This window comes from Pristiophorus japonicus, chromosome 4 (genome assembly GCF_044704955.1).
Source record: "Pristiophorus japonicus isolate sPriJap1 chromosome 4, sPriJap1.hap1, whole genome shotgun sequence".
NCBI lineage: Eukaryota > Metazoa > Chordata > Chondrichthyes > Pristiophoridae > Pristiophorus > Pristiophorus japonicus.
In genome coordinates, this window is record NC_091980.1 from 5,523,331 (window position 1) to 5,549,053 (window position 25,723).

At 51.3% G+C, this 25,723-nt stretch overlaps 1 protein-coding gene across 1 annotated transcript in view; it reads right to left on the reverse strand.

Moving 5' to 3' along the window:
- Positions 1-25,723, reverse strand: part of pdgfrb (platelet-derived growth factor receptor, beta polypeptide) — a 131,290-nt gene that overhangs the window by 38,934 nt on the left and 66,633 nt on the right. Inside the window, exons 12-15 of the mRNA XM_070877987.1 lie at positions 19,037-19,169; positions 11,616-11,720; positions 6,562-6,672; positions 4,708-4,861 (exon numbers count right to left, since the gene is read on the reverse strand). Coding sequence (XP_070734088.1) covers positions 4,708-4,861; positions 6,562-6,672; positions 11,616-11,720; positions 19,037-19,169 — 503 coding nt within the window. The remainder of the gene's footprint in view (positions 1-4,707; positions 4,862-6,561; positions 6,673-11,615; positions 11,721-19,036; positions 19,170-25,723) is intronic.

A 25,723-nucleotide genomic window follows, 5' to 3' on the forward strand; every position in this document is an offset into this window, starting at 1 on the left:
TCTGCCTAGAGAACTATGTGCCGCGTTAACAATGTTGACTCCCTGGTCGTTTGCCGCATTTGAGCCTTGAATTTTGTCATACATCATTCTGGTCTCTTCCTCCCCTGAGATAAATGTCTGGGCTATCAGAGCCGCCACTTCCAAGGTCAAGTCTTTGGTCTCAATCAGTTTCCTGAAAACCCCAGCGTGCCCGATGCCCTCAAGATAAAAAGTCTCGCAGCATCTCCGCTCTGCATGCATCTGGGAACTTACATAGGCTCGCCAGTCGCCGGAGGTCTGCCACGAAGTCAGGAACGCTTTGCCCTTCTCGCCGCCGGTGCATGTAAAACCAATGTCTCGCCATGTGCATGCTACTCACCGGTTTAAGGTGTTCCCCGATCAACTTACTGAGCCCTTCGAACGTCTTGTCCGCCGGCTTCTCTGGCGCTAGAAGGTCCTTCATCAGGGAGTACGTTCTGGATCCACAAACCGTCAGGAGATGAGCCCTGTGTTTGTCGGCCGAATCCTGTCCCAGCCATTCCTTAGTGACAAAACTTTGCTGTAGTCTCTCAATAAAGTCGTCCCAATCATCACCAACACAGTACCTCTCTTCTGTGCTGCTAGTGGCCATGCTCGCGTGGTTTAAATCCCAGTTTCTCGTCGCCAATAATATCTCCTTACTATACAGTATAAATACACACGAGGCCCATACTTGAGAGAAGGTCACTCTGTGACCAGTTACCTTTATTACCAAGACCTCAAGTGATGAAGGTGGGTGGAGCTTCCCCTTTTAAACCTGAAAGTCCAGGTTAGGAGTGTCTCCCACAAGTTCGCCCCCTGTGGTCAATGTTCTCAAGGTGTACAACTTAGGTCAGCTTATACATGGGTTACAATGACATTTGAATACATGACACTCTGGTTGTTGACTCCTCTGCTAAGCGAAACAGGTCCTTCCTATGCATGATATCTCGGCCCCTCATAACTTTATACACCTTAATATGGTCTCCCCTTAGCCTCTTCTGTTTCAAGGAAAACAACCCCAGCCTATCCAATCTTTCCTCATAGCTAAAATTCACCAGTCCAGGCAACATCCTGGTAAATCTCCTCTGTACCCTCACATCTGGGAAATGGGCCTTTTTCGAAGCGATTGTTCCTACAACTTGCAGGGACTGTTAGATGACTTCAGGGGGCAGTGAAGAGTCAACCAGGTTGACTGGAGTCACGTGTAATCGCAGATCGGGTAAGGACGGCAGGTGTTTGAATGACGGAGCAGGCTCAAGTGGCCGTATAGCCTACTCCTGTTCCTATTTCTTATGCTCTTATGTTTCCTGCCCGAAAGGGGCATCAGTGAACCAGTTTGGATTTTACTGACATAATCATTTAATTCTGCTGTAAGCCCATAAATCACCAGATTTATTGAATTCTCCATCACAGCCGGCTGGATTTGAGTACACCAACGTTGATTACACGTAGTGCTTGGTGTTAATCGGATGGTAATGTTCCCGTTCAATATCCTAGGACCCCGGTCACCATTTCAGGAGGGGACCCAGCCCGTGAATTCTCTGAGGTGATGCGGGAGGAAGCTGTTCTGCCCAGGGAAGTTTGGAGTTATTTTTGTTTTTGGGGGCATGAGAGGCACTCAGGGTTCCGTCAAAATAATCAGGGCTGTTACCACCCGCGACCCCCTCCCTCTCCGTGCCCTTGAGCCCTCCTCCTTGTCCTCCTCACCCTCCACAATACTAGGCTAGTGCACTGACAACACGCTCCCAGGGGTGAAGATTGGCACGTCAAGTGACAACGTGGCCACGATCACTCTCCGACCCACTCCAATTGGCAGCGTCTCCATTTAAAAATTCTCATCCTTGTTTTCAAATCACTGCACAGCCCTGCTCCCTCCCTATCTCTGTAATCACCCCCCCAGCCCCATCCCCTCCCTATCTCTGTAATCACCCCCCAGCCCCATCCCCTCCCTATCTCTGTAATCACCCCCCCAGCCCCATCCCCTCCCTATCTCTGTAATCACCCCCCAGCCCCATCCCCTCCCTATCTCTGTAATCACCCCCCAGGCCCACAACCCTTCGAGATCTTGATTGAAGTTTTCGAGGAGGTAACCCGGAGGGTCGATGAGGGCAGTGCATACGATGTAGTGTATATGGACTTTAGCAAGGCTTTTGATAAGGTCCCACATGGATCCAGGGCAAAGTGGCAAGTTGGATCCAAAATTGGCTCAGAGGCAGGAAGCAAAGGGTCATGGTTGATGGGTGTTTTTGTGACTGGAAGGATGTATCCAGTGGGTTTCCGCAGGGCTCAGTACTGGGTCCCTTGTTTTTTGTGACATATATGAATGACTTGGACTTGAATGTTGGGGGGATGATTAAGCAGTTTGCAGATGACATTAAAATTGTCCGTGTGGTTGATAATGAAGACGAAAGCTGCAGACTGCAGGAAGATATCGATGGACTGGTCAGGTGGGCAGAACAGTGGCAAATGGAATTCAATCCGGAGAAGTGTGAGGTAATGTATTTGGGGAGATCTAACAAGGCAAGTGAATACACATTAAATGTTCGGACACTGAGAAGTGTAGAGGAACAGAGGGACCTTGGAGTGCAGGTTCACAGATCCCTGAAGGTAGCAGGCCAGGTAGATAAGGTGGTTAAGAAGGCATACGGAATACTTGCCTTTATTAGCTGAGGCAAGAGCAGGAGGTTATGCTTGAACTGTATAAAACACTGGTTAGGCCACAGCTGGAGTACTGTGTGCAGTTCTGGTCACCACTTTAGAGGAAGGATGTGATTGCACTGGAGAGGGTGCAGAGGAGATTTACGAGGATGTTGCCTGTACTGGAGAATTGTGGCTATGAGGAAAGATTGGAGATGCTGGGTCTGTTTTCTTTGGAACAGAGGAGACTGAGGGGAGACCTTATTGAGGTGTATAAAATTATGATAGAGTGGATAGGAAGGACCTATTTTCCTTCGGAGAGGGATTAACAACCAGGGGGCATAAATTTAAAGTAATTGGGGAGAGGTTTAGAGGAGATTTGAGGTGAAATTTATTCACCCAGAGGGTGGTGGGGGTCTGGAACACACGGCCTGAAAGGGTGGTCGAGGCAGAAAGCCTCACCACATTGAAAAAGTACTTGAATGTGTACTTGAAGTGCCGTAACCGACAGGGCTACGGACCGAGAGCTGGAAAGTGGGGGTAGCTATTTGTCGTCCGGTGCAGAGACGATGGGCCGAATGGCCTCCAATAATGGCCTCTTGCAGATCCCCGATTTCCATCGCTCCACCACTGGTGGCCGTGCCTTCAGCTGTCCGAGGCTCCGAGCTCTGGAATTCTCTCCCAAAACACCTCCGCCTCTCTCGCTCTCTCTCCTCCTTTAAGACGCTCCTTAAAAAACAACCTCACCTGTCCTAATATCTCCTTATAGCAACATAGGAACAGGAGGAAGCGATTCAGCCCCTCGAGCCTCTTCTGCCATTCGATGAGATCATGGCTGATCTGGATCCAAACACCAGATTCCTTAATACCTTTGGTAAACAAAAAGCTATCAAACTCCAATTTAAAATTAACAATTGACACGGCATCAATTGCCGTTTGTGGAAGAGAGTTCCAAACTTCTACCACCCATTGCGGGAAGGAGCGCCGCATTGTCAGAGGGGCAGTACTGAGGGAGTGCTGCACTGTCGGAGGGGCTGTACTGAGGGAGTGCTGCACTGTCGGAGGGGCAGTACTGAGGGAGTGCTGCACTGTCGGAGGGGCAGTACTGAGGGAGTGCTGCACCGTCGGAGGGGCAGTACTGAGGGAGCACTGCATTGTCGGAGGGGCAGTACTGAGGGAGTGCTGCACTGTCGGAGGGGCAGTACTGAGGGAGCGCTGCACTGTTGGAGGGGCAGTACTGAGGGAGCGCCGCACTGTCGGAGGGGCAGTACTGAGGGAGCACTGCACTGTCGGAGGGGCAGTACTGAGGGAGCACTGCACTGTCGGAGGGGCAGTACACAGGGAGTGCTGCACTGTTGGAGGGGCAGTACTGAGGGATCACCGCACTGTCGGAGGGGCAGTACTGAGGGAGCGCTGCACTGTCGGAGGGGCAGTACTGAGGGAGCACTGCACTGTCGGAGGGGAAGTACTGAGGGAGCGCTGCACTGTCGGAGGGGCAGTACTGAGGGAGCACTGCACTGTCGGAGGGGAAGTACTGAGGGAGCACCGCACTGTCGGAGGGGCAGTACTGAGGGATCACCGCACTGTCGGAGGGGCAGTACTGAGGGAGCGCTGCACTGTCGGAGGGGCAGTACTGAGGGATCACCGCACTGTCGGAGGGGCAGTACTGAGGGAGCGCTGCACTGTCGGAGGGGCAGTACTGAGGGAGCACCGCACTGTCGGAGGTGCCATCTTTCGGAGGAGACGTTAATTCGACGGCCTGTCTGCCCTCTCAGGTGGATGTTAAAGATCCCATGGCACTATTTTGAAGAAGAGCAGGGGAGTTTTATCTGCTGTCTTGGCCAATATTTATCCCTAAATTATCATAACAAAAACAGATTATCTGGTCAGCGCTGTTTATGGGAGCTTACTGGGTGCAAATTGGCTGCTGCATTTCCCACATTACAACAGTGACTACACTTCATAACGTACTGCATTGGCTGTAAACTGCTTTGAGGTGTCCGGCATTCGTGACAGGTGCTATATAAACGCAAGTTGTTGTTGTAAGGGTAAAGGTGTGACTATCATTACCTCTTCAGCCTCTCGTTGTAGGAATTTGTGATGACTGTATTTGACTCAGTCCGCGCTTTATTGGCGTTGTGCTGTAGGAAGCTGTGCTTGTTCCTGTACAGATAATCCACCAGGTCGCCGTGGCGACAGTATTCAGTGATGATGTAGATCGGACCTACCCAAAACAAAGTGACAATCTCTTACCGAGCATCCGGTGTCCGTCACACAATCCCATCACGCGATCCCCGTCACACACTCTCCCGTCACACACTCTCCCCCGTCACACACTCCCCGGTCACACACTCCCCCGTCACACACTCCCCCGTCACACACTCTCCCGTCACACTCTCCCCGTCACACACTCCCCCGTCACACACTCCCCCGTCACACACTCCCCCGTCACACACTCCCCCGTCATACTCTCCCCCGTTATACACTCCCCTGCCACACACTCTCCCCCGTCACACACTCCCCCGTCACACACTCCCCGTCACACACTCCCCCGTCATACTCTCCCCCGTTATACACTCCCCTGCCACACACTCTCCCCTGTCACACACTCCCCCGTCACACACTCTCCCCCGTCACACACTCTCCCCCGTCACACACTCCCCCGTCACACACTCTCCCCCATCACACACTCTCCCCCGTCACACACTCTCCCCCGTCACACACTCTCCCCCGTCACACACTCTCCCGCGTCACACACTCTCCCCCGTCACACACTCTCCCCCGTCACACACTCTCCCCCGTCACACACTCTCCCGCCACATTCTCCCCCGTCACACACTCCCCCGTCACACACTCTCCCCCGTCACACACTCTCCCCCGTCACACACTCCCCCGTCACGCGGTTTCCGTCAAGCGGTCACTAACTCTCAGTCAACGAACTGATTGAAGGGAAACTTCAGTGTCCCCGGGCCGACTGATTCTCCATTTTCAGCGTGGACACCGTCATCAATATTACAGCAATAATATCTGCTCAGGCAGCAACTGATTAATTTCTGGAACATGAATTAACCACACTTGGAGCTCTGGTCTCCAAGTCGCAAAAAGAATCGAGAGGCACCGAGGAATCAGAGCTTCCTGATCTAGCGTGCCTTCTTTTCAAGCTCAGTGATATTCTGCACTGTCGGCCTTGGGCCTTGATCCTGGGCCTCAGGCCTTCTCCTTGGGCCTTGATTAGGCTGACCAGAGGTGTCCCCGTTTTCCGAGGTCGGTCCGCGGATGAGGCACTGAGCCTCCGGCCAAACAATGTCCCTGGAAGAGTCAGAAATCCCGTCCCCATATTTGGTATTTTGTTAGACGCGAATGTATAGAAACCCCAGTAGCGGGGGAGATGTTCGGCCCTGCTCCCGCCTGGTTTGAGCTCAGGAACAGATTCCGGGCGCCGGTTGAACGGAGGTGACGATGGCGGCTCCGCCTTCCCACAATGCAGTGCGGTGGAGAAAAGGCCCCATCGATAGCTTGGGCTACACTGCACTCTGAGGAATAGAGTCACCTGACCCCGCGTTTCGGCCGATACGACAGGCCTTAGGGCGGAAGATTTAAAATGCGCGGGAGAAGCCGAGGGCGAGGCGGGATGTGACAAAGTCGTCATTCTGCTTTTCTTGAAGCGCCTCCTGGCTACTCTGCTGCACTCCCTGGATTCGGTTTAGAAAATATGGGGTCACCCTACCCTTGATCCAGGGTGGGCCTTGGCCCTTCCTACGTAACAAGCATTATTTTGGGCCTTGAAACTTGCTGGGCCTTGGACTATAGTGGGCCTTGAATCATGTGGGCCTCGACCTGGTTTGCGACTATTACCAGTGACACTGCCAATGGATGGGTTTGGTATTGGAGTGAAGAATCGCGCTCGCGTGACTCGGTCTTTACCTCCTTTGGTGCAAGCTCCCAGTAGATTCACGATATTCAAATGAGGGCCGAGGTGGCTCATTATTTTAAGCTCAGACATCAGCGCCTGCTTCTCACTGGTCCGTGCAGTCGCTGTAAAACACAAAGAGGCAGCATGTTAGGAACATGTTTGCTGTCATCGATGGACGGGAGACGCTTGGGGTGACGATATTAAAATATCGCGCTCACGGGCCGCAGAGCACAGGAAACCCACCATGGAATAGATCTAATTCCCTGTTTGAAAGTTACAATTGAATCTGCTTCCGCCACCTTTAAATCGAATCACACAGAATGTACGGCACAGAAAAAAATTGCTGATGATACAAAGATGGGTGGGAAAGCAAATTGTGAGGAGGATGCAAATAATCTGCAAAGGTGAGCGGGCAGAATTTGGCAGATGGAGTATAATGTGGGAAAATGTGAGGTTATCCACTTTGGTAGCAAAAATAAAAAAAGCAAATTACTATTTAAATGGGGAGAGATTACAAAATGCTGCAGTACAGAGGGACCTGGGGGTCCTTGTACATGAAACACAAAAAGTGAGTATGCAGGTACAGCAAGTGATCAGGAAGGCAAATGGGATGTTGACCTTTATTGTAAGGGGGATGGAGTATAAAAGCAGAGAAGTCCTGCTACACACCACACCTGTGAGACCACACCTGGAGTACTGCGTACAGTTTTGGTCTCTTTATTTAAGGAAGGATATACTTGCATTGGAGGCAGTTCAGAGAAGGTTCACGAGGTTGATTCCTGAGATAAAGGGGGTGTCATATGAAGATAGGTTGGGCCTATACTCCTTGGAGTTTAGAAGAATGAGAGGTGATCTTATTGAAACGTGTAAAATTCTGAAGGGTCTTGAAAATGGTAGATGCAGAGAGAATGTTTCCCCTCGTGGGGGAATCTAGAACTAGGGGCATAGTTTCAGAATAAGGGGTCGCCCATTTAAGGCAGAAATGAGGAGGAATTTCATCTCTCAGAGGGTCGTGAATCTTTGGAATTCTCTGCCCCAGAGAGCTGTGGAGGCTGGGTCATTGAATATATTTAAGATGGAGATAGACAGATTTTTGAATGATAAGGGGGTCAAGGGTTATGGGAAGTGGGCAGGGAAGTGGAGCTGAGCCCAAGATCAGATCAGCCATGATCTTATTGAATGGTGGAGCAGGCTCGAGGGGCCGAATGGCCGACTCCTGATCCTATTTCTTAAGTTCTATGTTCTTAGCAACAGGTCATGTGGCCCAACCGCTCCGTGCCGGGGTTTATGCTCCACACGAGCCTCCTCCCACCTCTCTTCATCTCCCCCCCATCACCATATCCCTCCATTCCTTTCTCCCTCATGTGTTTATCAAGCTTCCCTTTAAATGCATTGATACTATTCGCCTCAACCCCTCCCTGTGGCAGTAGATCAAAACCACTCATTTCGTAAAAAACTTCTCATGTCCCCCTCTGGTTCTTTTGCCAATCACCTTAAATCTTTGCCCTCAGGTTACTGACCCTCTTGCCATTGGAAAAAGTTTAAGAACATAAGAATTAGGAGCAGGAGTCGGCCATTCGGCCCCTCGAGCCCGCTCCGCCATTCATTGAGATCACGGCTGATCTTCGACCTCAACTCCACTTTCCCGCCCGATCCCCATATCCCTTGATTCTCTTAATATCCAAAAATCTATCGATCTCAGCCTTGAATATAAATAAAGACTGAGCCCCAACAGCCCTCTGGGGCAGAGAATTCCAAAGATTCACCACCCTCTGAGTGAAGAAATTCCTCCTCATCTCAGTCCTAAATGGCCGACCCCTTATCCTGAGACTGTGACCCCTGGTTCTAGACTTCCCAGCCCGGGGGAACATTCTCCCTGCATCTACCCTGTCAAGCCTTTAAGAATTTTGTATGTTTCAATGAGATCACCTCGCATTCTTCTAAACTCTAGAGAATATCGGCCTAGTCTGCTCAATCTCTCCTCATAGGACAATCCCCCATCCCAGGAATCAGTCCGGTGATCCTTTGTTGCACTCCCACGAAGGAATTGAATGTAATATCTCCAAACTTGCAGATGACACGAAGCTGGGTGGCGGTGTGAGCTGTGAGGAGGACGCTAAGAGGCTGCAGGGTTACTTGGACAGGTTAGGTGAGTGGGCAAATACATGGCCGATGCAGTATAATGTGGATAAATGTGAGGTTATCCACTTTGGTGGCAAAAACAAGAAGGCGGACTATTATCTGAACGGTGACAGATTAGGAAAAGGGGAGGTGCAACGAGACCTGGGTGTCATGGTACATCAGTCATTGAAAGTTGGCATGCAGGTACAGCAGGCGGTGAAGAAGGCAAATGGCATGTTGGCCTGCATAGCTCGGGGATTTGAGTATAGGAGCAGGGAGGTCTTACTGCAGTTGTACAGGGCCTTGGTGAGGCCACACTTTGAATATTGTGTTCAGTTTTGGTCTCCTAATCTGAGGAAGGACATTCTTGCGAGTGAGGGAGTGCAGCGAAGGTTCACCAGACTGATTCCCGGAATGGCAGGACTAACATATGAAGAAAGACTGGATCGACTAGGCTTATATTCACTGGAATTTAGAAGAATGAGAGGGGATCTCATAGAAACATATAAAATTCTGACAGGATTGGACAGGTTAGATGCAGGAAGAATGTTCCCGATGCTGGGGAAGTCCAGAACCAGGGGTCAGAGTCTGAGGATAAGGGGTCAGCCATTTAGGACCGAGATGAGGAGAAACTTCTTCACTCAGAGAATTGTGATCCTGTGGAATTCTCTACCGCAGAGAGTTGTTGAGGCCAGTTCATTAAATATATTCAAAAGGGAGTTAGATGTGGCCCTTATGGCTAAAGGGATCAAGGGCTATGGAGAGAAAGCAGGAATGGTGAATGATCAGCCATGATCATATTGAATGGTGGTACAGGCTCTTGCACCTATTTTCTATGTTTCTATGTTTCCCTCGATGGTTTCCCCCCTATCTGCTCTATCAAAACCCTTCATAATATTGAACACTTCTATCAAATCATGGAGGTTATGCTTGAACTGTATAAAACACTGGCTAGGCCACGGCTGGAGTACTGCGTGCAGTTCTGGTCACCAAATTACAGGAAAGATGTGATTGCACTGGAGAGGGTACAGAGGAGATTTACGAGAATGTTTCCCGGGCTGGAGAATTTTAGCGATGGGGAAAGATTGGATAGGCTGGGGTTGTTTTCTTTGGAACAGAGGAGACCGAGGGGAGACCTTATTGAGGTGTATAAAATTATGAGGTGCCTGGATAGAGTGGATAGGAAGGACCTATTCCCCTTAGCACGGGTCAACAACTCGAGGTCATAGATTTAAAGTAATTGGTAGAAGGTTTAGAGGGGGTTCGATGAGAATTTCTTTCACCCAGAGGGTGGTGGGGGTCTGGAACTCACGGCCTGAAAGGGGTTATGGTGGTAGAGGCAGAAACCCTCACCACATTTAAAAAGTACCTGGATGTGCATTTGAAGTGCCGTAAATTTCTATGATTAGCTCCATGAGACGCCTCCCTTACCTGTGAAAAATGTAGTGCGTAATTGTCTGCTTAGAAATTGGATCAAATATAAGAAGGGTAGATCTAGGGATAGATGATCGAACAGTTTATGGGACAGTAAGGGACACAACACTATCACTCGGGAGGGGGGTGACTTATGAGGAAAGGTTGAGGAGGTTGGGCCTCTTCTCATTGGAATTCAGAAGAATGAGAGGTGATCTTATCGAAACGTATCAGATTATGAGGGGACTTGACAAGGTGGATGCAGAGAGGATGTTCCCACTGATGGGGGAGACTAGAACTAGGGGGCACGATCTTAGAATAAGGGGCCGCCCGTTTAAAATTGAGATGAGGAGAAATTTCTTCTCTCAGAGGGTTGTAAATTTGTGGAATTCGCTGCCTCAGAGAGCTGTGGAAGCTGGGGCATTGAATAAGTTTAAGACAGAGATAGACAGTTTCTTAAACGATAAGGGGATAAGGGGTTATGGGGAGCGGGCGGGGAAGTGGAGCTGAGTCCATGATCGGATCAGCCATGATCTTATTAAATGGCGGAGCAGGCTCGAGGGGCCGAATGGCTGACTCCTGCTCCTATTTCTTATGTTCTTATAAAACAGACTAATTTTAACTGAAGCTAAGTGACTACAATAATGTAAACTGCATATGGTCCACGAGGGGCTTGAGGGCCAAATGGTCCTTTACTCGAAGACTATTGTAGTGCAGTGGTTCAGTTACTGGACTAATAATCCCAACAGCACGAGTTCAAATCCCACCACGGGAAATAAAAAGCTGGGCTCCATAAAAGTCGTTATGTTGTAAAACCCCATCTGGTACACTGATGTCCCTTTAGGGAATGAAACCTGCCATCCTTACCCAGTCTGGGCCTATAGGTGACTCCAGACCCACACCAACGTGGTTGACCCTTAACTGCCCCCTGATGAGGTCTGGCAAGCATAAGGAGCAGTTGTTGATGTTGGATGGTAGCATGTTGTTTATGTAAACGGCCTGTGATCCAGGTACCTGGACTAATGATCCAGAGACATGAGTTCAAATCCCATTATGGCAGCTGGGGGAATTTAAATTAATTTAATTAAATAAAACTGGATTAAAAATCTGGTATCAGTAATGGTGACATGGAGCTAGTGGATTGTTGTAAAAACCCATCTGGTTTACATATGTCCTTCAGGGAAGGAAATCTGCCGTCCTTACCCGGTCTGGGCCTATAGGTGACTCCAGACCCACAGCAGTGTGGTTGACCCTTAACCTCTCTCTGAAGTGACCGAGCGAGACACTCAGTTTGTATCAAAGCCACTCCCAGAGGTTCAAGTGGCTCCACCCCCCACCTTCTGAGGGCAACTTGGGGTGGGCATTGCATGCTCAGCAATGTCCACATGGGCCCCAATACTGGAAGGGCAGTGACCCTAGACAGTGCAGGAAACTGGGACCGAGAATCCCTGTCCAACTGGAGCGAGCTCCCCGCCAATCGCTCTCCCCTGCCCCGCGCGGGAACAGGACTCGCGGGTCGCTGCCAACTCACTCTTCAGCATCTTCACTGCAACCTTCATGGTGGAGTCCGCGGGACTCAGGCCACGAGCCATCGCTTCAACCACTCTGCCAAAGGCTCCTGAGCCCAGTGTCCGACCTGCAAAAGACCAACGGGGCCAAGGATTAGCTTCATCCACAGACCACAACCCCAACTCCCGACCGGACCATTCCGACCTTCTCCTGGCCAACCTCCCACATTCCACCCGCCGTTAACTTCAGCTCATCCAAAACTCGGCTGCCCCGTGTCCCAACTTTCACCGAGTCCCGCTCACCCATCACCCCCTGTGCTCGCTGCCCCGTGTCCTAACTCGCACCGAGTCCCGCTCACCCATCACCCCCTGTGCTCGCTGCCCCGTGTCCTAACTCGCACCAAGTCCCGCTCACCCATCACCCCCTGTGCTCACTGCCCCGTGTCCTAACTCGCACCGAGTCCCGCTCACCCATCACCCCCTGTGCTCACTGCCCCGTGTCCTAACTCGCACCGAGTCCCGCTCACCCATCACCCCCTGTGCTCACTGCCCCGTGTCCTAACTCGCACCGAGTCCCGCTCACCCATCACCCCCTGTGCTCACTGCCCCGTGTCCTAACTCGCACCGAGTCCCGCTCACCCATCACCCCCTGTGCTCACTGCCCCGTGTCCTAACTCGCACCGAGTCCCGCTCACCCATCACCCCCTGTGCTCACTGCCCCGTGTCCTAACTCGCACCGAGTCCCGCTCACCCATCACCCCCTGTGCTCGCTGCCCCGTGTCCTAACTCGCACCAAGTCCCGCTCACCCATCACCCCCTGTGCTCACTGCCCCGTGTCCTAACTCGCACCGAGTCCCGCTCACCCATCACCCCCTGTGCTCACTGCCCCGTGTCCTAACTCGCACCGAGTCCCGCTCACCCATCACCCCCTGTGCTCACTGCCCCGTGTCCTAACTCGCACCGAGTCCCGCTCACCCATCACCCACTGTGCTCACTGCCCCGTGTCCTAACTCGCACCGAGTCCCGCTCACCCATCACCCACTGTGCTCACTGCCCCGTGTCCTAACTCGCACCGAGTCCCGCTCACCCATCACCCCCTGTGCTCGCTGCCCCGTGTCCTAACTCGCACCGAGTCCCGCTCACCCATCACCCCCTGTGCTCGCTGCCCCGTGTCCTAACTCGCACCTAGTCCCACTCACCCATCACCCCCTGTGCTCACTGCCCCGTGTCCTAACTCACACCCAGTCCCGCTCACCCATCACCCACTGTGCTCACTGCCCCGTGTCCTAACTCGCACCAAGTCCCGCTCACCCATCACCCCCTGTGCTCACTGCCCCCGTGTCCTAACTCGCACCGAGTCCCGCTCACCCATCACCCACTGTGCTCACTGCCCCGTGTCCTAACTCGCACCGAGTCCCGCTCACCCATCACCCCCTGTGCTCACTGCCCCGTGTCCTAACTCGCACCGAGTCCTGCTCACCCATCACCCCCTGTGCTCGCTGCCCTGTGTCCCAACTTTCAACGAGTCCCGCTCACCCATCGCCCCCTCTGCCCTGTGTCCTAACTTGCACCGAGTCCCGCACACCCATCACCCCCTGTGCTCGCTGCCCTGTGTCCCAACTTTCAACGAGTCCCGCTCACCCATCGCCCCCTGTGCTCGCTGCCCAGTGTCCTAACTCGCACTGAGTCCTGCTCACCCATCACCCCCTGTGCTCGCTGCCCCATGTCTTAACTCGCACCAAGTCCCGCTCACCCATCACCCCCTGTGCTCGCTGCCCTGTGTCCTAGCTCGCACCAAGTCCCGCTCACCCATCACCCCCTGTGCTCGCTGCCCCGTGTCCTAATTCGCACCGAGTCCCGCTCACCCATCACCCCCTGTGCTCGCTGCCCCGTGTCCTAGCTCGCACCAAGTCCCGCTCACCCATCACCCCCTGTGCTCGCTGCCCCGTGTCCTAATTCGCACCGAGTCCCGCTCACCCATCACCCCCTGTGCTCACTGCCCCATGTCCCAATTTTTACCAAGTCTCCCTCACCCATCGCCCCCTGTGCTCGCTGCCCCGTGTTCTAACTCGCACTGAGTCCTGCTCACCCAACACCCCCTGTGCTCGCTGCCCCATGTCCTAACTCGCACCAAGTCCCGCTCACCCATCACCCCCCTGTGCTCGCTGCCCCGTGTCCTAGCTCGCACAAAGTCCTGCTCACCCATCACCCCCTGTACTCACTGCCCCGTGTCCCAACTTTCACCAAGTCCCGCTCACCCATCATTCCCTGTGCCCCGTGTCCTAACTCGCACCGAGTCCCGCTCACCCATTACCAGCTGTGCTCGCTGCCCCATGTCCTAACTCGCACTGAGTCCTGCTCACCCATCACCTACTGTGCTCGCTGCCCCATGTCCTAACTCGCACCGAGTCCTGCTCACCATCACCCACTGTGCTGAGGTCTCAGTTCTGCTATGATGCTTGTGAATCATTTTCGCACCTTCTCCAGTGCCTCTGCATCTTTGCTATAATATGGAGACCAGAAACGTGCACGGTGCTCCAAACGTGGTCTAACCAAACTTTGATACAAGTTTAACACAATTTCTCTGCTTTTCAATTGCATCCCTCTAGAAATGAACCCCAGTGTTAACACAGTGTGCCTTACTCCACATCAAACTAACCTCTAGGAAATGGTAGCAGGGCTGTTGGAAAACAGCTTTAATTAAGAACATAAGGACATAAGAATTAGGAGCAGGAATCGGCCATTCGGCCCCTCGAGACTGCTCCGCCATTTAATAAGATCATGGCTTATCTTCCACCTCAACTCCACCTTCTCGCATGTAATGTATGCACCTGTGTGGATGTTCATAGGTTGGTCGAGCTTTTGAGTGGGAGTGGCTTAGCCAGTCCCGTGATGTCCACAAGACTCAATAAAACCCCAGCCAGTTGGGTTCGGGGGATCCACGATGAGGCAGGTGGTTGTGAGCCTGGTGGATTTAGCCGGAGGGACTGGAGTGCATCATCACTCCCGGCAACCAAATTTTAATTTGATCATTTAAGTTTAAAGTTTAATTTGTTTAATTTGCCGGTTTTAGTGCCCCACCCCCCCTTTAGCCAGGCAGCACTTGCATAATTTCTCTTTTTAGTCCTCTAAAACCTCCCCCCAAAAAAGGGGCACTGGAAAAAAATTATTTTGGAGTGTGACCCCCTCTCTTGCAAGGGACATTTGTTTAAAGTGAACAACTAAAATAGTTGAACCAGTGATGTGTAGTTTGGTTGTTAAACCTTTGCTAATAAACCAACTAATTCTTAATAGCGATATGTTGCCGTGAATTCTTAAGCAAAGAAACCATGAAGCAAATACATCACGCATGCACTATTCCCATATCCCTTAATTCCCTTTGTTCACAAAAAGTTTAAATTATTTAGAACTAGGAAAATACAAGAGAATACATCAAAGAAATCTCCCCCCAGAAACTGCTGGAAACATGGAGCCGACTGTTGGGTATCTGAAAGGTGATGAGGAAATGACCGATTCACCTGCGTCCCATCAACAGGAGTTAGCCGAAACATCAAGCAACATTTCGCCTCTCAGTTCCTAACTCAATGTGTGCATTTGTAGCAGTTACGGTTTTTTTTTTCTCTGATTTCTTTCCCCTTGTCATTTTATCTTTTCTAACTGAATCCAGAGGGGCAAAGCACGAACAACATCTGGGTGCAACGTGACGTAAACGGAGACCACATCGGGACGCGCCTAAACACACCCGAGAGCCACATCTGCACGCGGCTGCAAAACCACGGGCCAACATCTGGATGGAAGGCACACACAGCATGGGCCACATCTGGATGTAGCTGTGCAAGCCGCAAGCACATCTGGATGGAGTTGCTGACAGGCAGTGCGAGGGGGAGGCATGGCTGGTGTAGCACACAGCACTAACTCCCCGACTTGGGAAAGAAAGGGAGATAGAGGGAGATGGATGGTGACTAGCAGCTCCACCTCACCAAACGCCTCTCTCCATCCCTCCACTGCCCCTCTGCGCTACCATATTGCTTGTCCTGGAACAGCCGCAATCTCCTCCGGTTGCGTGTTGGGGGAACGACCAGAGCCATTGTCTTTGGTCCTCGTCATAAACTCCTTTCCCTAGCCACCGGTCCCATCCCACCCCTCCCTGGCCACTGTCTCAGGCTGAACCAGACTGTTCCCAACCTCAGCGTCCTATTCGATCTCCAGCTGAGCTTACATGAGAACATAAGAACATAAGAAATAGGAGCAGGGGTAGGCCATTTGGCCCCTCAAGCCTGCTCCACCCATTCAATAAGATCATGGCTGATCTGATCTTGGCCTCAACTCCACTTCCCTGCCTGCTCCCCGTAACCCATGACTCCCCTATCATTCAAAAATCTGTCTCTCGCCACCTTAAATATATTCAATGACCCAGCCTCTACAGCTGTCTGGGGCACAGAATTCCAAAGATTTAAGACCCTCAGAGAAGAAATTCCTCCTCATCTCCGTTTTAAATGAGTGACCCCTTATTCTGAAACTATGCCCCCAAGTTCTAGATTCCCCATGAGGGGAAACATCCTCTCTGCATCTACCATTTCAAGACCCTTCAGAATCTTATACGTTTCAATAAGATCATCTCTCATTCTTCTAAACTCCAATGAGTATAGGCCCAACCTGCTCACCCTAACCCTAACCCCTCCTTCTCAGGAATCAACCTCGTGAACCTTCTCTCAACTGCCTCCAATGCAAGTATATCCCTCCTTAAATAAGGAGACCAAAACTGTACGCAGTACTCCAGGTGTGGCCTCACCAATACCCTGTACAGTTGTAGCAGGACTTCTCTGCTTTTATACTCTATCCCCCCTTGCAATAAAGGCCAACATTCCATTGGCCTTCCTGATCACTTGCTGTACCCGCATACTAACTTTTTGTGTTTCATGCACAAGGACCCCCAGGTCCCTCTGTACTGCAGCATTTTGCAATCTCTCCCCATTTAAATAATAATTTGCTTTTTTATTTTTCCTACCAAAGTGGATAACCTCACACTTTCCCACATTATACTCCATCTGCCAAATGTTTACCCACTCACTGAGCCTGTCTGTATCCCTTTGCAGATTTTGTGTGTCCTCCTCACAACTTGCTTTCCCACCCATCTTTGTATCATCAGCAAACTTGGTTACATTACATTCGGTCCCTTCATCCAAGTCGTTAATATCACATCAACATCACATTCAGACCCCATAACCCCTCCTCAGAAAGACCGCCTACTTTCACATCCGTAACGTCGCCCATCTCTATCTCTGCCTGAGCCATTTCGCACTGAAACTCTCATCTACCTCTAGACTCAACTATCCCAGCGCTCTTTTGGCCAGCCTCCCATCCTCCAGCTTCCGTAAACTTTAGCTCATCCAAAACTCACATCCTAATCTGCACCAAGTTCCATTCACCCATCACCATCACCATAGATAATCCCTCGGAATCGAGGAAGACTTGCTTCCACTCTAAAAGTGAGTTCTCAGGTGACTGAACAGTCCAGTACGGGAATTACAGTCTGTCACAGGTGGGACAGACAGTGGTTGAAGGAAAGGGAGGGTGGGACTGGTTTGCCGCACGCTCCTTCCGCTGTCTGCGCTTGCCTTCTGCATGCTCTCGCCCCGTATTCTGTACAGTCACCTGAGAACTCACTTTTAGAATGGAAGCAAGTCTTCCTCGATTTCGAGGGACTGCCTATGATGATGATAGGTGACTGGAACTTGGCGCAGATTAGGATGTGAGTTTTGGATGAGCTAAAGCTTACGGAGGCTGGAAGATGGTAGGCTGGCCAGGGGAGTGTTCACCCCTGTTCTCGCTGACCTACATTGGGTTCCCAATGACCCAATAACCCCAATTTAATATTCTCATCCTGTGTTGAAATCCCTCCATGGCCTCACCCCCTCCCACCTTATCTCTGTAACCTCCTCTAGCTGTGCAACCTGTGTTAGCTGTACCTCGTGTGCAACTGGATCGACTGGGCCTGTATTCACTGGAGTTTAGAAGAATGAGAGGGAATCTCATAGAAACGTATAAAATTCTGACGGGACTGGACAGGTTAGATGCAGGAAGAACGTTCCCGATGTTGGGGAAGTCCAGAACCAGGGGACACAGTCTAAGGATAAGGGGTAAGCCATTTAGGACCGAGATGAAGAGAAACTTCTTCACTCAGAGAGTGGTTCACCTGTGGAATTCTCTACCACAGAAAGTTGTTGATGCCAGTTCGTTAGGTATATCCAAGAGGGAGTTAGATATGGCCCTTATGGCTAAAGGGATCAAGGGGTATGGAGAGAAAGCAGGAAAGGGGTACTGAGGTGAATGATCAACCATGATCATATTGAATGGCGGTGCAGGCTCGAAGGGCCGAATGGCCTACTCCTGCACCTATTGTCTATGTTTCTATTTTTCTAGCCCTAAAACCCTCCAAGATCTCTGCACTCCTCTTGTTCTGGCCTCCTGTGAAACCCCGCTGCCTTCTCCCAACCATTGATCGTGCCTTCACCATCTAGGCCCCAAGATCTGAAATTCCCTCCACCTCTCACGCCTTCTTTAAGATCCTCTTTAAAACCTACATCATTAACCAGTCCCTCCCAGTAAGTGTCAGCTGTGGCTCAGTGGGCAGCATGCTCATGTCTGAGACAGAAGGTTATGGGTTCAAGTCCCATCCCAGGAACTTGAGTACATAAATCCAATCTGACACTCCCAGTGCAGTGCTGAGAGAGCGGGGCAGTACTGAGGGAGTGCCGCACTGTCGGAGGGGCAGCACTGAGGGAGTGCCGCACTGAGGGAGTGCCGCACTGTCGGAGGGGCAGCACTGAGGGAGTGCCGCACTGTCGGAGGGGCAGTACTGAGGGAGCGCTGCATTGTCGGAGGGGCAGTACTGAGCGAGTGCTGCACTGTCGGAGGGGCAGTACTGAGGGAGTGCTGCACTGTCGGAGGGGCAGAGATGAGGGAGTGCTGCACTGTCGGAGGGGCAGTTCTGAGGGAGTTCCGCACTGTCAGAGGTGCTGTCTTTCGGATGAGATTTTAAAACGAGGCCCTGTCTGCTCTCTCTGGTGGATGTAAAAGATCCCATGGCACGATTTTGAAGTTGTCCTGCGCCAATATTTATCCCTCAATCAACAAAACAAAAAGAGATGAGCTGGTCATTATTATATTGCTGTTTGTGGGAGCTTGCTGTGCGCAAATTGGCTGCCGCATTTCCCACATTACAACAATGACTGCACTCCAAAAGTACTTCTTTGGTTGTAAAGCGCTTTGGGACATCCAGTGGCCGTGAAAGGCGCTATATAAAAGCAAGTGTTTCTTTTTAATATCTGAGCTGGAAGCTCAGTTTTGTTCCTGATACTCCTGTGAAGAAGGTCCATGGGTCTTACTCGGTTAAAGGTGCTAGATTACTGCCAGTTTTGGGTGAATCACATTGGCTGCATACCCAGAGAAAGCTCGTTCCTGGGGAACTCCCAGCTGGAGTCGTACGGTAGCTGCATTGGGTCAACGTAAATGTATTCGTGGCCATCCGAGCTGATGGACTCGATGACCTTCCAGCGGATTTCATAGCGGGGCTTCTGCGTAAAACAGATACAATGTTCACCGGTTAAATAGGCAAAATAAACATAGGAACCACAGGAGGAGGCCATTCAACCCCTTCACATCATCCGACCATGGCCAATCAGTATCTCAACTCCATCTACCCACCTTGGTTCCATTATCCCTTGACTATTTCAACGCACTCCTGGCTGGCCTCCCACATTCTACCCTACGTAAACTTGAGGTGTTACAAAACTCGGCTGCCCCGTGTCCTAACTCATACCCAGTCCCGCTCACCCATCACCCCCTGTGCTCGCTGCCCCGTGTCCTAACTCGCACCAAGTCCCGCTCACCCATCACCCCCTGTGCTCACTGCCCCGTGTCCTAACTCGCACCGAGTCCCACTCACCCATCACCCGCTGTGCTCACTGTCCCGTGTCCTAACTCGCACCCAGTCCCGCTCACCCATCACCCCCTGTGCTCGCTGCCCCGTGTCCTAACTCGCACCGAATCCCACTCACCCATCACCCCCTGTGCTCGCTGCCCCGTGTCCTAACTCGCACCGAATCCCGCTCACCCATCACCCACTGTGCTCGCTGCCCCGTGTCCTAACTCGCACCGAATCCCGCTCACCCATCACCCCCTGTGCTCACTGACCTACGTTGGCTCCCGGTTAAGCAACAGCTCGATTTCAAAATTCTCATCCTTGTTTACAAATCCCTCCATGGCCCTCGCCCCTCCCTATCTCTGTAATCTCCTCCAGCCCCACAACTCACCGCGATGTCTGCACTCCTCTAATTCTGCCCTCCTGAGCATCCCTGATTATAATCACTCCACCATCGGTGGCCGTGCCTTCAGCTGCCTGGGCCCCAAGCTCTGGAATTCTCTCCCTAAACCTCTCTACCTCTCTTTCCACCTTTAAGATGCTCTTTAAAACCTCCCTCTTTGCCCAAGCTTTTGGTCACCGGCCGTAATTTATGTGGCTCGGTGTGAAATTTATTTTTTTGTCTTATAATACCGCTGTGAAGTGCCTTGAGACGTTTATTGTTATTGTTGCTACACTTACCTCCAAAAATCTATCAATCTCAGGCTTAGGATTTCCAATTGACCCCCGGCCTGAACAGCATCTTGGGGGCGAGAGTTCCACATTCCCAGCACCCTTTGTGTGAAGAAGTGCTTCCTGACATCACCCCTGAACGGCCTGGCTCTAATTTTAAGGTGACCCCCCCTTGTTCTGGACTCCCCCCACCAGAGGGAATAATTTGTCTCTATCTTATCCAATCAAACCCTTTAATTATCTTAAACACCTCGATTAGATCAGTCCTTAATCTTCCATACTCGAGGAAATACAAGTGAATTAACAACCTGTTCTCGTAATTTAACCCTTTTTGCCCCAATATCGTTGTGTCGAGTCCTCACAGCATCACCTCCGAGGCCAATATATCCTTCCGGAGTGTCCTTGCCCAGATCGGAACCCAGCTACTCCAGGGGGGGTCTGACCAAGGCTGTGACATCACTTCCTCCTCTGTGTATCACAGCCCCCTCGAGATAATGGCTGACATTCCATCAGCCTTTTTGATTACGTTTTTACCTCTCACTCAGGGGAGCTCAGGATCACAATAGTCCAACTGGAAGAGGTGAAGGAGTTTGGGCTTTCTTTGGAAAAGTGGAGACTATAGGGGTGATCTAATTAAGGTTGTCAAGACTTTGAAAGGAATTGAGAAATCGATCTAGCAAAACTCCCCCGCCATGGGCGAAGGGATCATACACCAGCGTACACAAGTTGCAAAGCGTGCACGTTAGTGGGTGGGACAGGGATTCAAGGCGACGGTTACCAAAGTAACACGTCAGAGAACGGCTTTGAAGGAGACAGTGTAAGTGAGTTTAAAAGGTTAGGAGATTTATTCCAGAGGAGAGAAATTGATTGAATATGGTTAGAAGGTGGGAAAATGGGATTGAGAGTCAGTGTGTGTGGGACCCATACCCCAGTGAGAGTCAGTGTGTGTGGGACCCATACCCCAGTGAGAGTCAGTGTGTGTGGGACTGTACCCCAGTGAGAGTCAGTGTGTGTGGGACCCATACCCCAGTGAGAGTCAGTGTGTGTGGGACTGTACCCCAGTGAGAGTCAGTGTGTGTGGGACCCATACCCCAGTGAGAGTCAGTGTGTGTGGGACCCGTACCCCAGTGAGAGTCAGTGTGTGTGGGACCCGTACCCTAGTGAGAGTCAGTGTGTGTGGGACTGTACCCCAGTGAGAGTCAGTGTGTGTGGGACTGTACCCTAGTGAGAGTCAGTGTGTGTGGGACCCGTACCCCAGTGAGAGTCAGTGTGTGGAACTGTACCCCAGTGAGAGTCAGTGTGTGTGGGACCCGTACCCCAGTGAGAGTCAGTGTGGTGGGACTGTACCCCAGTGAGAGTCAGTGTGTGTGGGACTGTACCCCAGTGAGAGTCAGTGTGTGTGGGACTGTACCCCAGTGAGAGTCAGTGTGTGTGGGACTGTACCCCAGTGAGAGTCAGTGTGTGTGGGACTGTACCCCAGTGAGAGTCAGTGTGTGTGGGACTGTACCCCAGTGAGAGTCAGTGTGTGTGGGACTGTACCCCAGTGAGAGTCAGTGTGTGTGGGACTGTACCCCAGTGAGAGTCAGTGTGTGTGGGACTGTACCCCAGTGAGAGTCAGTGTGTGTGGGACTGTACCCCAGTGAGAGTCAGTGTTTGTGGGACTGTACCCCAGTGAGAGTCAGTGTGTGTGGGACTGTACCCCAGTGAGAGTCAGTGTGTGTGGGACCCGTACCCTAGTGAGAGTCAGTGTGTGTGGGACTGTACCCCAGTGAGAGTCAGTGTGTGTGGGACTGTACCCCAGTGAGAGTCAGTGTGTGTGGGACTGTACCCCAGTGAGAGTCAGTGTGTGTGGGACTGTACCCCAGTGAGAGTCAGTGTGTGTGGGACTGTACCCCAATGAGAGTCAGTGTGTGGGAACTGTACCCCAGTGAGAGTCAGTGTGTGTGGGACTGTACCCCAGTGAGAGTCAGTGTGTGTGGGACTGTACCCCAATGAGAGTCAGTGTGTGGGAACTGTACCCCAGTGAGAGTCAGTGTGTGGGAACTGTACCCCAGTGAGAGTAAGTGCCTTTGTGAGTGTGAAAATGTGTTTTTTGTTAAAAAGAAATAAATCTACTGCCAGCCAGAATTGAAACCGCCTGCTGCTGTTTATTGTGAAGTGTTCTGCAGCTGGGATAACAGGCCTGCAGCTCTGTTTGCCTGTTGTGGTGACTCAGCTGAGTATCGCTGGTTTCTCTATCTGAAACTCAGCGCTGGTGTTAAGTTTAACAAAGTGTTTCCTGCCATTTAATCTCTTACTTCCAAGTGAGAACATCGTTACAACTTTGGCTTTAGAACAAGTTTTACTCCTGAAAATATTTCCGTGAGGAAATGACTTCACTGGTATGCAATGTGCTGGTGCAGTTATTGATAATACCAGTGGGAGGCGCTGTACTGGTGCAGTGAGCGATGATACCATGGGTGGGGGTTGTGGGGCGCTGTACTGGCGCAGTGAGCAATAATACCATGGGTGGGGGTTGTGGGGGTGAGGGGGCGCTATACTCGTGCAGTTATTGATAATACCAGTAGGGGGCGCTGTACTGGTGCAGTGAGCGATGATACCATGGGTGGGGGTTGTGGGGGTGAGGGGGCGCTGTACTCGTGCAGTTATTGATAATACCAGTAGGGGGCGCTGTACTGGTGCAGTGAGCAATAATACCATGGGTGGGGGTTGTGGGGCGCTGTACTGGCGCAGTGAGCAATAATACCATGGATTGGGGGGGGGGGCGCTGTACTGGTGCAGTTATTGATAATACCATGGGTTGCCGGGGGGGGGGGGGGGGGGGCGGGGGGCGCTATACTGGTGCAGTGAGCGCTATTACCAATGTGGGGGGTGCTGTACTCGTGCAGTTATTGATAATACCAGTGGGGGGCGCTGTACTGGTGCAGTGAGCAATAATACCATGGATTGGGGGGGGGGGCGCTGTACTGGTGCAGTTATTGATAATACCAATGGGGGGCACTGTACTGGTGCAGTGAGCAATATTACCAGTGAGGGGCGCTGTACTGGTGCTGTTATTGATAATTCCAGTGGAGGGCGCTGTACTGCTGCAGTGGACGCTATTATCAGTGGGGAGGCATTATACTAGCACAGTGAACGATAATACCATGGGAGGGTTGGGTGGGGGCGCCGTACCGGTACAGTAAGCGATATTACCAGTAGGGGGCGCTGTACTGGTGCAGTGAGCAATATTACCGGTGGGGGTGCGTTGTACTGGTGCAGAGAGCACTATTACCAGTGGGGAGAGGGTGTGCTGTACTGGTGCAGTGAGCGATATTACCAGTAGGGGGCGCTGTACTGGTGCAGTGAGCGATATTACCAGTAGGGGGCGCTGTACTGGTGCAGTGAGCGATATTACCAGTAGGGGGCGCTGTACTGGTGCAGTAAGCGATATTACCAGTAGGGGGCGCTGTACTGGCGCAGTGAGCGCTATTACCAGTGGGGGCCGCTGTACTAGTGCAGTGAGCGATATTACCAGTGTGGGGGGCGCTGTACTGTGCAGTGAGCGATATTACCAGTGTGGGGGGCGCTGTACCGGTGCAGTGAGCACTATTACCAGTGCGGGGGGCGCTGTACCGGTGCAGTGAGCACTATTACCAGTGGGCGGCGCTGTACTGGTGCAGTGAGCGCGATTACCAGTGGGGGGCACTGTATTGGTGGCCCTTCACTACAATGCACCTTGGAGAAAGGGCCATTTGGCCCATCAAGCATCGGGTGGACCATGTACACTTTGCTTAGCTTAGCTTCCGAGGAAGTGAAATGAACCTCTCCTCGGATGACTCTGTTGCGTGTCTTCGGAACGATTCAATCATCTGTCCCTTGAACTGCCCGTCGTATCTTCAATCCCATTTCTAAGTAGTGGGGGGGGGGGGGGGCGCGGGGGGCGGGGGAAGCATTGAGCAGAGTAGGTTAAATAAATTGGAAAGAGGGGGGAGAGAGTCTGAGAGAAAGAGTGAGAAAGGCACAGCTGGAGTGAGAGAAAGAGAGAGGCAGAGAAAGGTTTTGATGGAGAGCGGAGTTGAAGGTTAGAAACATAGAAACACAGAAAATAGGTGCAGGAGTAGGCCATTCGACCCTTCTAGCCTGCACCGCCATTCAATGAGTTCATGGCTGAACATGCAACTTCAGTACCCAATTCCTGCTTTCTCGCCATACCCCTTGATTCCCCTAGTAGTAAGGACTACATCCAACTCCTTTTTGAATATATTTAGTGAATTGGCCTCAACAACTTTCTGTGGTAGAGAATTCCACAGGTTCACCACTCTCTGGGTGAAGAAGTTTCTCCTCATCTCGGTCCTAAATGGCTTACCCCTTATCCTTAGACTGTGACCCCTGGTTCTGGACTTTTAGGAACATTCTTCCTGCATCTAACCTGTCTAAACCCGTCAGAATTTTAAACGTTTCTATGAAATCCCCTCTCATTCTTCTGAACTCCAGTGACTACGAGCCCAGTTGATCCAATCTTTCTTGATAGGTCAGTCCCACCATCCCGGGAATCAGTCTGGTGAACCTTCACTGCACTCCCTCAATAGCAAGAATGTCCTTCCTCAAGTTAGGAGACCAAAACTGTACACAATACTCCAGGTTTGGCCTCACCAAGGCCCTGTACAACTGTAGCAACACCTCCCTGCCCCTGTACTCAAATCCCCTCGCTATGAAGGCCAACATGCCATTTGCTTTCTTAACCGCCTGCTGTACCTGCATGCCAACCTTCAATGACTGATGTACCATGACACCCAGGTCTCGTTGCACCTCCCCTTTTCCTAATCTGTCACCATTCAGATAATAGTCTGTCTCTCTGTTTTTACCACCAAAGTGGATAACCTCACATTTATCCACATTATACTTCATCTGCCATGCATTTGCCCACTCACCTAACCTATCCAAGTCACTCTGCAACCTCATAGCATCCTCCTCGCAGCTCACACTGCCACCCAACTTAGTGTCATCCGCAAATTTGGAGATACTACATTTAATCCCCTCGTCTAAATCATTAATGTACAATGTAAACAGCTGGGGCCCCAGCACAGAACCTTGCGATACCCCACTAGTCACTGCCTGCCATTCTGAAAAGTCCCCATTTACTCCTACTCTTTGCTTCCTGTCTGACAACCAGTTCTCAATCCACGTCAGCACACTACCCCCAATCCCATGTGCTTTAACTTTGCACATTAATCTGTGTGGGACCTTGTCGAAAGCCTTCTGAAAGTCCAAATATACCACATCAACTGGTTCTCCCTGTCCACTCTACTGGAAACATCCTCAAAAAATTCCAGAAGATTTGTCAAACATGATTTCCCTTTCACAAATCCATGCTGACTTGGACCTATCATGTCACCTCTTTCCAAATGCGCTGCTATGACATCCTTAATAATTGATTCCATCATTTTACCCACTACCAATGTCAGGCTGACCGGTCTATAATTCCCTGTTTTCTCTCTCCCTCCTTTTTTAAAAAGTGGGGTTACATTGGCTACCCTCCACAGGAACTGATCC